The 12,544-nt window shown below is 35.7% G+C and overlaps 1 protein-coding gene across 4 annotated transcripts in view; it reads left to right on the top strand.

Moving 5' to 3' along the window:
- The window catches only part of Clvs2 (clavesin 2), a 117,349-nt gene extending 108,372 nt beyond the window's left edge, over window positions 1-8,977 (top strand). For all 4 annotated transcript variants that reach the window (XM_029482292.2, XM_029482291.2, XM_021175049.3 and 1 more), the window contains one exon: window positions 2,017-8,977. In XM_029482292.2, the coding sequence (XP_029338152.1) occupies window positions 2,017-2,104 (88 nt within the window). In that variant the 3' untranslated portion in view covers window positions 2,105-8,977. The remainder of the gene's footprint in view (window positions 1-2,016) is intronic.
- The last annotated feature ends 3,567 nt before the right edge of the window (window positions 8,978-12,544 follow it).

Raw genomic sequence — 12,544 nt, 5'->3', positions numbered from 1 at the left:
AATTGGCTAGAATGCAGCAGGTTGAAAGAAAATAATGGAGGGGCTCTGAAAGTACATTTGCTTAATTGCTTAGCCATTAAAATGGGTTCAATGTGCTGGCTTGTTTTGTGTGTCAACTTGACACAAGCTGTAGTTATCACAGAGAAAGGAGCCTCTTTTGAGGAAATGTCTCCATGAGATCCAGCTATAAGGAATTTTCTCAATTAGTGATCAAGGGAGAAGGGCCCAGCCCTTTGGGAATAGTCCTGTGTTGGTAGTCCTGGTATCTATAAGCAAGCAAGCTGAGCAAGCCAAAGGAAGCAATCCAGTAAGCAGCACCCCTCCATGGCCATGTGCATCAGCTCCTGCCTCCAAGTTCCTGCCCTATGAGAGTTCCAGTTCTGACTTCCTTTGGTGATGAACAGCAATGTGGAAGTGTAAACAGAATAAACCCTTTCTTCCCCCTCCCCCCACCCAAATTGGGTTCTTCCTGACATAATATTAGCAAATGTCATTCTTTTCTCTTCTTCCCGTTTTCTCTTTCCTAATGATAATATGGAATACAATTCCCTATTACTAACAAAAGCACATACATGTGTGTATGCATATATGTGTATATATACATATTTGTGTATATGTATATATACATATGCATATATGTGTATATATACATGTATATATCATATGCATAACTATATATGCATATATGTATGTACATACATATATGTGTGTGTGTGTGTGTGTGCATGTGTTATGTATATACACACACATATGGGTTTTTCAAATTATGTGTTTTCTCTTTTTTAATCTGTATTGTTATTGTATATATTTACATTCCAAAAGTTGCCTCCCTTCCTGGTATCCTCTCCCCAAGTTCTTCCCTCCCATACTACCTCTCCCACCTCTGAAATCATAGTCCCCCACCTGCCCTCCAGTATCCATCTTCCCTGAGACATCAAGTTTCCACAGTTTTGAGCACATCTTTTCTCATTGAGTCCATACAAGTCACTTTTCTGCTATGTATGTGTCCAGTGCCATGAACCAGCCCAGTTATGCTTCTTGGTCTTCGGCTTCGTCTCTGGTAGCTCTGAAGGTTCCTGGTTAGTTGACATTGTTGTTCTTCCTATAGAGTTGCAATCCCCCTCAGCTCCTTCAGTCCTTCCTCTAACTCTTCTATAGGGGTTCAACCTCAATCCAATGGTTGGTTGTAAGCATGTGCATTTGTCTCAGTCAGTTGCTGGTAGAGCCTCTCTGAGGACAGCCAGGCCAGGCTCCTATCTACACACACAATATGGCCTCAGTAATAGTGTCAAGATTGGTTGTGCACACATGGGGTGGATCTCGATTTGGGCTGGACACTGGGTAGCCTTTCCTTAAGTCTCTGCTCCATTTTTGTCCCTGCATTTCCATCTATGTCCTGACCAAATAAACATTTTTAACTTAAAATTCTTTAACTAATTTTTGAAGCATTCAAGCGCGTGGTTTCTTTTATTTGGATACTCTAGTGGGAAATAACAAAATTACATTGAATTTCTGATGTTTTGGGTCGACATAACCCATTTCTTTATCATAAAGAAATGTTATACATATTTTTATTTGTCTTATAGGGTATTTTAAAGCAAGAATTAAACCTCTTACTGATGTCAAAATCATCTTCCCATTTGTTTTACCATCCAGAAACATTTTATCAGAAATTATCTGTCCTATACTAGAAAATGTCAATATTTCCAAGAGAATATTCTGGTTCAATTGTCAGGAGAACATCAATCTTATTATTACGTGCATAGAAATCTTTGCTGTTCATAACCTCAGAGGCCAGAAGGGATTGTATGTTCACTCTAATGCCAAACTCTACATCCATAGTTCATAAATCTCGTGATTTATGTGGGGGAAGAGAATTCGGGGAATAGGGGAAGCAGTAGTGAATTAGAGAGAGAGAGAGAGAGAGAGAGAGAGAGAGAGAGAGAGAGGGAGAGAGAGAATATTTGAGGGTAATTAGTGGGGCTGACTCATTGACCTTGGCATTATTCTTTCCAGATCTCAGTCAGTAGTGGACCCTACAGCACTGAAACGAATGGATAAAAGTGAAGAAGAAAACATGCAGCCTTTACTTGCTCTGGACTGAGAACTTCTCCACCCCTACTCCATGGATTAAAAATGGGAGGTCCTGGCTTTCAGCAACAGGGACAACACTGTGGGATTGACCTGCTGGAAAACTTTACTCATGTTCACATAGCATAATGCACATGACATCTGGCTTTCACATTTGCCTAAACCATGGGTGCCCTGGGCTAGATTTTAAAAAGTCAATAATTTATTCTGTAAGTGCCAAGTTCTTTGTAAATACAATATTGTGGTCACATCTAGTTTGTAAATTTTGTTAGTAATTTAGTTTGGGAAAGTTTGACTCACATGTTTGAGACAGTGATATGGACTACAATAAGAAGCTTAAGGACATGTAACCTATAAAATTTAATTAACTGTATCCCTGTTTCCTATGAAGCCATATATCTGCTATCATAGTGATTATTTCAATATTTTCCTACAAAACACTGTCATTATTCAAATATACTTGGGTCATAGCAAGGTTAATTATCTCCGGGAAATTGTTATTATTAATGTTTTCCTGCTTAGTAATTTTTGTTTCAGAGGAACTTTTCTGGAAACATCACTGGCTGCATTCTGAAGAAAGAGAGTAGCCGATGAGCTGGAAAACCAAACCAAATGGGAGATCATCTCCGTTGTGTGATTTAGAGTTTTTTTCAAGAAAATGTTTTTTCCCAATTAAGATGAGGAATTCTAAAAAAGAATGGGTTTTTTTGTTTTTGTTTGTTTGTTTTTGTCTAAACGATTGTCTTAACAATGTTCCTTTACTTAAGTTGCCATTGTAACCCCTATCTGATATACTTTAGATTATATTTTCACCCAAAGTAAATGAGAGTTAGTTCCTGAATCATTTTGACAGACAATTTTGCACATAAAATTTGTCACTTACAGATGAGGGCTAATTTCAGATCATTGTGGAAGTGTTGAAAATATAAATAATTACTTACAACTTATATAGTTTTATTGACTTCTAATAAATTCTTGATATGACAGGCTTTGAGATGTCATGGAAAATAATTATTGGTGACATAAATAGAAATGAAACCATTAGATAGACTTCAAAACACATACTCAAGGGATTTTAGTACACCATAAAATGAAATCTTGATTATCTGTCATTTTTATTAGATATTTTGTCTATTTACATTTTAGATTTTTACCCCCTTTCCTCATTTCCATTCTGAAAACCTCCCTATCCCATCACCCTCCTGCCCACTAACCCTCCTAGTCCTGCTTCCCTGACCTGGCATTCCACTACACTGGGACATTAAGCCTTCACAAGACCAAGGGTCCCACTTCTCATTGCTGTCCCAAAAGGAAATCCTCTGCTACATATGCATCTGGAGCCTTGAGTCTCTCCATGTGTACTCTTTGGTTGGTTTAGTCCCTGGGAGCTTTGATTAGTTCATATTATTGTTCCTCCTATGGGGCTGCAAGCACCTTTAGCTCCGTTGGTCCTTTTTTGAGTTCCGCCATTGGGGACCATGTGCTCAGGTCAAAGGTTGGCTGAGAGTGTCCACCAATGAATCTGTCAGGCACTGGCAGAACCTCTCAGGAGACAGCTATATCAAACTCATGTCAGCAAGCACTTGTTGGCATTCACAACAGTGTCTGGATTTGGGAACGGTATATGGAATGGATCCCCAGGAAGGGCAGTCACTCAATGGCCTTTCCTTCAGTTTCTGCTCCAAACTGTGTCTCTGTATCTCCTCTCATGGGTATTTTGATCCCCCCTCTAAGAAGGACCAAAGTGGTATTCCTTCTTCTTAAGATTCATGTGGTCTATAAATTGTATCTTGAGTATTTCGAACTTCTGGCCTAATATCCACTTAATAGGGAGTGCATACCTTGTGTGTTCTCTTATGATTGGATTGCCTCATTCAGGATGATATTTTCAACTTTCATCCATTTGCCAAAGAACTCCATGAATTCATTGTACTTAATAGCTGAGTAGTATTCGATTGTGTAAATGTACCACATTTTCTGTATCCATTCCTCTGTTGACGGACATCTGGGTTCTTTCCAGCTTCTGGCTATTATAATTAAGGCTGCTACGAACACAGTAGAGCATGTGTCCTTATTACATGTTGGAGCATTTTCTGGGTATATGTCCAGGAGTGGTATAGCTGGGTCCTCAGGTAGTACTATGTTAAATTTTCTGAGGAACCACCAAACAGACTTCCAGAGTGGTTGTACCACCTTGCAATCCCACCAGCAATGGAGGAGTGTTATTCTTTCTCCACATCTTCGCCAGCATCTGCTGTCACCAGATCATAAAGATCTTAGCCATTCTGACTGATGTGAAGTGGAATCTCAGGGTTGTTTTGATTTGCATTTACCTTATGACTGATGATGTTGAACATCTCTTTAGGTGCTTCTCAGTCATTTGGTATTTCTCAGTTGAGAATTCTTTGTTTAGCTCTGCACCCCATTTTTTAATAAGGTTATTTGGTTTTCTGGAGTCTAAGTTTTTGAGTTCTTTGTATATATTGGATTAGCCCTCTATCAGATGTCTGTTCATTGCCACTTTGTCCTATTGACAGTGGCCATTGCCTTACAGAAGCTTTGCATTTTTTCCATAGGGAAAAGGTTTATTGGAGGGGCAGGGAGGACAAAGTGGGGTGACGAAGAAGAAGAAGAAAAGAAAGTGAAGCTTTGCAATTTTATGAAGTCCCATTTGTCAATTCTTTATCGTACAGCATAAGCTATTCGTGTTCTGTTTAGGAAAATTTCCCCCTGTGCCCATGTGCTCGAGGCTCTTCCCCACATTCTTTTCTATCAGTTTCACTCTATCTGCTTTTATGTGGTGGTCCTTGATTCACTTGGACTTGAACTTGGCACAAGGAGATAATAATGGATTGATTTGCATTCTTTTAAATGTTAACCACCAGTTTAACCAGCACCATTTGTTGAAAATGCTTTTTTTTTTTTTTTCCTCCACTGGATGGTTTTAGCTCCTTTGCAAAAGATCAAATGACTATAGGTGTGTGGGTTCATTTCTGGGTTTTCAGATCTTCCTGCCTGCCAGTGTACCAATATCATGCAGTATTTATCACAATTGCTCTGTAGGACAGCTTGAGGTCAGGGATGGTGATTCTCCCATAAGTTCTTTTATTGTTGAGAATATTTTTCTCTATCTTGGGTTTTTTGTTATTCCAGATGAATTTGGAAATTGCTCTTTCTAATTCTATGAATAATTGATTTGGAATTTTGATGGGGACTGCATTGAGTCTGTAGATTTCTTTTGGCAATATGGCCATTTTTACTGTATTAATCCTGCCAAAGCGTGAGCATGGGAGATCTTTCCAAATACCAATACTCAAAATAGAAACAGAAGGAATGCTACCCAATTCATTCTATGAAGCTACAATTACTCTGAGACCTAAACCACACAAAGACCCAGCAAAGAATTTGAACTTCAGACCAATTTCCCTTATGAGTATCGATGCAAAGATACTCAATAAAATTCTTGCAAATCAAATCCAGGAACACATCAAAATGATCATCCATCATGATCAAGTCGATTTCATCCCAGGTATGTAGGGATTGTTCAATATATGAAAATCCATCAACGTAATCCACTATATAAAGAAACTCAAAGGGAAAAAAAAGCACATTATCATCTTATTAGATGCTGAGAAAGCATTTGACAAAATCCAACACTCCTTCATGATAAAAGTCTTGGAACGATCAGGACTTCAAGGAACATACATAAACATAGTAGAAGCCATATACAGCAAACCAGTAGCCAACACAAAACTAAATGGAGATAAACTTGAAGGAATCTCACTAAGATCAGGGACTAGACAAGGCTGCTCACTCTCTCCCTACCTATTCAATATAGTACTTGAAGTCCTAGCCAGAGCAGTTAGACAGCAAAAGGAGATCAAAGGAATACAAATTGGAAAGGAAGAAGTCAAAAATATCACTATTTGCAGATGATATGATAGTGTATTTAAGTGACCCAAAATATCCACCAGAGAACTCCTAAACCTGATAACTTCTGCAAAGTGGGTGGATATAAAATTATCTAAAACAAATCAGTGCCTTTCTTCTACTCTAAAGATAAACACGTTGAGAAAGAAATTAGGGAAGTGACTCCTTGGACAATAGTCACAAAAATATAAAATATCTTCGTGTGACTCTAATTAAGCAAGTGGAAGATCTGTATGACAATAACTTCAAGTCTCTGAAGAAAGAAATTCAAGATCTCAGAAGTTAGAACACTCTACCTTGCACGTGGATTTGCATGTTTAATATAGTAAAAATGTGTCATCTTAATAAGTGTGGTTTTACTTTCCTTTTAAGAACCAACAAATCTCAATGTGACATATATACCAGGGTCACATTTTCTTTTGAGAAAAGGCAAAAAGATTAGATGACATTTTGCAGATGTAATACAGGCTATGGATAACATTGATACACGTTATGGAGAACATTATCAAAAACATATAACAGTTTAAGTCTAGACTCAAATTTGTATGTAATTCAAAGACTTATTTCATAAATTGTATAATTATACCCAATGCTAAACATCTTGATTTAAATGTCTACTTCTTTTGTAGAAAGGCAACAGTTTTATCATGCTCTTGGCATGATGAATTTTGAGATTGACAATTTACCACTTTTCATTAAAAAGAAAACTATCTCCAAAAACTTTTGAAATCCAATATATGGCATCTCACAGTCTTGACATAGACAGTAACCAAAAACTTACCAAAAAATCCATTTATAATTATGCAGCTTCAAATATCAAAGTTGAATAAACAAATCCCTGATGGGACAGTCTCTGCATCGTCCTTCTTTCCATCTCAGCTCCACACTTTGTCTCTGTAACTCCTACATGGGTATTTTGTTCCCCATTCTAAGGAGGGATGAAGTATCCACACTTTTGACTTCTTTCTTCTTGAGTTTCACATGTTTTGCAAATTGTATCTTGGGTATTCTAAGTTTCTGGGCTAATATTCACTTATCAGTGAGTGCATATCATGTGTGTTCTTTTGTGATTGGGTTACCTCACTCAGGATGATACCCTCCAGATCCATCCACTTGCCTAAGAATTTCATAAATTCATTGTTTTAATAGCTGAGTAGTACTCCATTGTGTAAATGTACCACATTTTCTGTATCCATTCTTCTGTTGAGGGACATCTGGGTTCTTTACAGCTTCTGGCTATTATAACTAAGGCTGCTATGAACATAGTGGAGCATGTGTCCTTATTACCAGTTGAAACATCTTCTGGGTATATGCCCAGGAGAGGTATTGCTGGATCATCCGGTAGTACTATGTCCAATTTTCTGTGGAACTTCCAGACTGATTTCCAAAGTGGTTTTACAAACTTGCAATCCCACCAGCAATGGAGATTTAATTATTTTCATACAGTACTATCTGTTATGCAAGATGAAAGCAGTAACTTCAACCAATGCCATTTAAAACAGAGAACTATGTTAAAATATTACAAAAGTATTAAGTAAATTTTTTTCAAGTAAGGTGTTGAAATGGGGAAACAGTTTGAATTTGTGTGGGCAGAAGCATTCCAAAAGTCACATCCTAGAAAATGTTCATTACATGTATTACATTTTTCATATCCCTAAAGAGAAAAACCATGTAAAGTGTTCTCATTAATGTGGATATGTAAGTTGCATGGCTCAATCAAGCATTTAAGTTTTCTGTAACATTTCCAAGGGAACAGAACAGAGTATAAACCATGAAAGAGGAATCATTTAGGAAACCTTTAGAACCATAGCAGGCTGTTTCTATTTCTACATACAACTTTAGGTTTATCACCATACCTATGATCCTTTAAGGGTGTTTTATTAAGAAAGTCTGATGAAAGACTGTATATTTACTGCTTTATTAAAATCTGCCTGGTTGGGTTGCTTCATATTATCCCTTTGCTTCTTTCATTGAGTACATATATATTAACTATCCCTTGAAAAGTTGCCATGAACCATGATGGGATTCCAGAAAGATTATCAACACACAGAATAAAATGACCAGACCTAAGTCTCAGCATGTGCTAACTCAACTATTAGCATATACAGTATTGATACTTGACATCAGTAGGCCATAGGCATTCAAGTTTAGATATGCCATTCTGCTATGTGCACAAGGAGCCTGAAATAGCAGTACTCTTTGAACTTGTGAGGGCACTGAAAGAAAAGGCACACATGGAACAAATGAACTCTCTTGGTTTTAGCTGAGGAAAACAGCTTCCAATGTGCTACTGTAATGACTGGTCATTGTTTAGGACTTCATATTGGGTGGATAAATAGAAAAAAATCAGTCCTTGTCTTTGCAGCATTATTAGCTCACTGACTGACTTTATAGTCTGAAGAAAAGTTTTCATGCACCCAAGAATTTAGTTCATAAAAATCCAGAGGTTACTTAGTTCCACACATACTGTTATGAAGCTTGTTATTTAAAAAAAGTGGGAATGAATCCACCTAGACTGTAGATAAAAACAAAATTTAATTTCTGAGGAGCGAAATGCTCAAATTAAACCTATTGTTCAAAGGAATACATATGTCACTATAGAAATGAAAATCATTTAGAAACCAAATTGTTGTAATTATTGCATTTTAGAGCAAGGGTTGGTGAGTATTGACAATATAGAAGGTATTTGTCATTATTTGATTCAGTTTCAGATCTCCATGCAAATTTTTCTGTACTTTATGTTTTCAGAATTGTTGATTATGACATTGTTATTTTTGTGAATAAAATACACATAGATAAAACCTCACTAAAGTTTAACAATATGTTTGGCATGACCCAGTCCTCAACTATTTTGAAAAATCTCAAAGATATCTACATGACTGATACCATCACAGGTTCAAGCCATTGTCTTATTTCTGATCTAGCTTTGTTTTAGACTTTGTGTTATTGCATGATGTTTTTTCTAGCTGCAAAATTTTATAATAAACAAAATATATTTAAATATAAAGCTAAAAATACATTCTTTGTCCTTAAGATTCCAATAATATCTACAACAAAATTATACAAGTGTTGCAAAAGTTCCAAATACTTTATTATTTGGCTTAATTTTTTTTAACTATTTCTATTATATATTGTTTGTACTCCGTTTACTATTTGATTTCTTGAGGGAGTTCTTTGTGGCAAAGCATTATGATAAAACGCACCTCTTACCTTCTAAGAGACTAAGAGTTTTGCAGGACTTCATATAATTAATAATACACCTGGAGGTCATTGAAGATTTAAGAATGCTATCCTCCTGTGTGCTCAGCCTGTTTGTTCAATATTCTCTGATCAATGTAAAAACCAAATCCAATTGCCTTGAATTTCCCATGTAATCAACTTTTGCAATCTATAATGCATAGCTGTAATCTTGCATACTCTTCCATGCCCTGACATAGAACAATGCCTTTGTATCATTTGCTGAAAGCAACAAATACAGTTGTTGAAAAGAGTCTTCTAAATGAATATCCACCATGAAATTTGATCATAAATTTGGACATTGATTAAGAAATAATGTTGTAACCCCCCCAAAAAAAAACACAAAAAAACAAACAAACAAAAGAAGAAATAATGTTTTCTTAGTACTGTTGTTTGGCCAGTTGGGGTATTTAAGCCAGTGCCTTATTCCCTTGTAAAACCCTGATAAAGATTTCTGTAAAATATCCCTTATTCTTTCTCCATTAGATGTTTTCTATGCTGGTAAGTAAAGCAAACCAAAGCCCTTTGGTAGACACAGAGACAGTTACACAAACAAACAGGCACACTAGAGAGAATCACAAGACAGTCTTCAATCAGGGACAAATTCAGATTCACATAATAGAGAGACAGAAGCCAGAAGATACTTGGGAGCCCAGAGAATTCAAATACGGACTCTTTCTTGCTTAAATGACTCCAAAGGGAAATGCTTTTATTTCTTTTCTTAGAAATGGGAAAAGGATACAATATTAGTAATCTTGAGTAAATTTTGATAAGTATAATTGTACTCAGTAATTTATTTTAACAGAGTTAAAAATAAAAATTGAAAAACAATTAGTTTTTTAAGAGTACAGTTCTGTCAACTGTATTTATTTTATATAGGGCATCCATTGAGTTGGTAGGTGTTGGATGGGCTACATCTGAAAAAAAAAAAAGATGGTTTCTAGTGAAACATATTAAAAGTGCATAAGAATTTTATTTAAAGAAATTATTCTTTCCACCTTAGGCAGGAATGTTTCATCTTTTCTAATATTTGTATATTTGAAACAAAGGGAAATACATAATTCACTTCACTAAGATGCTACTTAGCATTTGATCACTTTATAATCCTTCAACAGAGTGTGAAGAGGTAAAACAGTATGAACTGAAGAAAATAGCCTTATACATGGCATAACTTTTACTTCTTCATAGAAAATAATTGGATTAAGCAAGAGTTCAAATTCAGAAATTAGGATGATAAGAACCATCTATATATATTTAAGTAAATATCATTGAAAATAATTTCAGGAGGAAATATTAAGTAAAATGAAAACATTCAGCCTGACTTAAGAGTTAGTATTTTTCCAAACTTTCAATTTTGTATTGTATGTTTGTGAATGTGTGTATGTTTATGTGTTCAATCATTACCTTAATTTTTCCTTTTCTTTTCTTATACAGCCTATTAAATCAGTGCAATGTTTCTCATTTAGTAGTTTCTTCAAAATACAAAGTACATTAAAATAAGTTAAGATCATCAAATATTAAGCAGGGGGCAAAGTACTGGTTCAGAGAGGATTAACTCTGAACACATGCACATGTATGTGTATTTTTACTTCTATTTTTCTTTTATTGAATCATTTTATACCATATATTCTGAATATAATTTCTCTCCCTTAGCTCCTCTAAGATCTTTCCACCTCACCTTCTGTCTTAATCCAGATTCTTTCTGTCTCTACTTAGAAAACCAGTAGGCATCTAAATAATAATAAAATAAGATAAGATATAAAACAAAACAAAACAAGCTGGAATTGGACAAAATATCCAAACAATGAAGAAAAAGAGACAAAGAAAAAGCATAAGAAACATATATAGATTCAGAGACACATCATTGTACATATAGGAAGCTTCATTTGGAATGAGAGATGTTGGAGCAACATCATTTACATTGCCTTCATACATGTACATAGGTTTTTGATTTTCTACTGGATATTTTATTTATTTACATATCAAATGTTTTCCACTTTTCTGGTTTCCCCTCTGCAAACCCCCTTTCCCATCCCTCTCCCCCTGTTTCTATGAAGATATTCCCTACCCACTCACTCCCAACTCACCATCTTGGTATTCCCATATATTGGGGCATCGAGACTTCACAGGACCAAGTCCTCTCCTTCCATTGATGCCCGACAAGACTATTCTCTGCTTAATATGCAGCTGAAGCCATGGGTCCCTCCTAGTGCACTCCATGTACATATTTTAAGAAGTATGTACTATATTAGATTTCATATGGCCCTCAAATGGCCTCTAATTTCATTTGTTGCTCTCCAAATTTCATCCACTGCTGTCTCTTTTCTTCCTCTTCCTGTTTAATCCTCATTCCTGTGCCACTCTCCCTCTTGCATCCGTAACTATCTATTTTATTTCCCTTGCCAATCTGTCCCTTCTATTCCTGTACTATATGCCTAACTCCTGTGGTTATACATATTATAGCTTGTTTATTGAAGAGTTGGCTTAATTTGCTCCTTAACGCTTTGCATTGTCATTGTGTTTCTTTTTTTTTTTTTTTCATTTCAGTCCTCAGTTTGATTTTCCTCCTTACCAACCACTCCTATTGGATTTCATTTTTTTTCTTTTGTTCTAGGGCTTTCATATATGCTATTAACTCACTATTATGAGACCTTTCCAATTTTTAGGTAGTCACTTAATTCCGTAATTTTTTATAACCTTTATTGAGTCCCATAAATTTGGATGTGTTGTATATTCATTTGCATTAAATTCTAAAACCATCTTCAATTTCTTTTCTAATTTCTTCCCTGCCCCATTTTTCATTAGTTAGTGAGTTATTCATTTTCTATGAGCTTGTATGATTTCTGTTGTTTCTTTTGTTACTGATAGCTTTAATCCAAGGTGAACAGATAGAATACAGAGAGTTATTTCAATTTTCTTGTGTCTGTTGAGACTTACTTTTTGTCGAGTTTGGAGAAATTACCATGAGCTTCTGAGAAGAAGGAAATTTTTGTGTGTTTGGGTAAAATCTTCTGTAAATACCGGATATGTCCACTTGATTGATGATGTCATTTAGCTCCAGAAATTTTCTATTAAGTTTTTGTCTGTCTATTGGCAATAATGGGATATTGAAATCAGCCACTATTATTGCATGTGGGTCAAAATGTTATTCTACCTGCACTAGTGCTTTTCTTTCTCCATTAATTAATTATTTATTTTTCATTCCCTTCACAACTCTCTCCTCCAAGTTCCTCCTCACAGAGTTCTTACCTCCTTTCCCACTTCCTTTCTTCTCTGAAAGGAGGGA

This window comes from Mus caroli, unplaced genomic scaffold (assembly GCF_978045245.1).
Source record: "Mus caroli unplaced genomic scaffold, Mus_caroli_1 scaffold_9, whole genome shotgun sequence".
NCBI classification, from domain to species: Eukaryota; Metazoa; Chordata; class Mammalia; order Rodentia; family Muridae; genus Mus; species Mus caroli.
The sequence above is the reverse complement of the archived record's forward strand: the minus strand, read 5'-3'. Positions and strand labels throughout refer to the sequence as shown.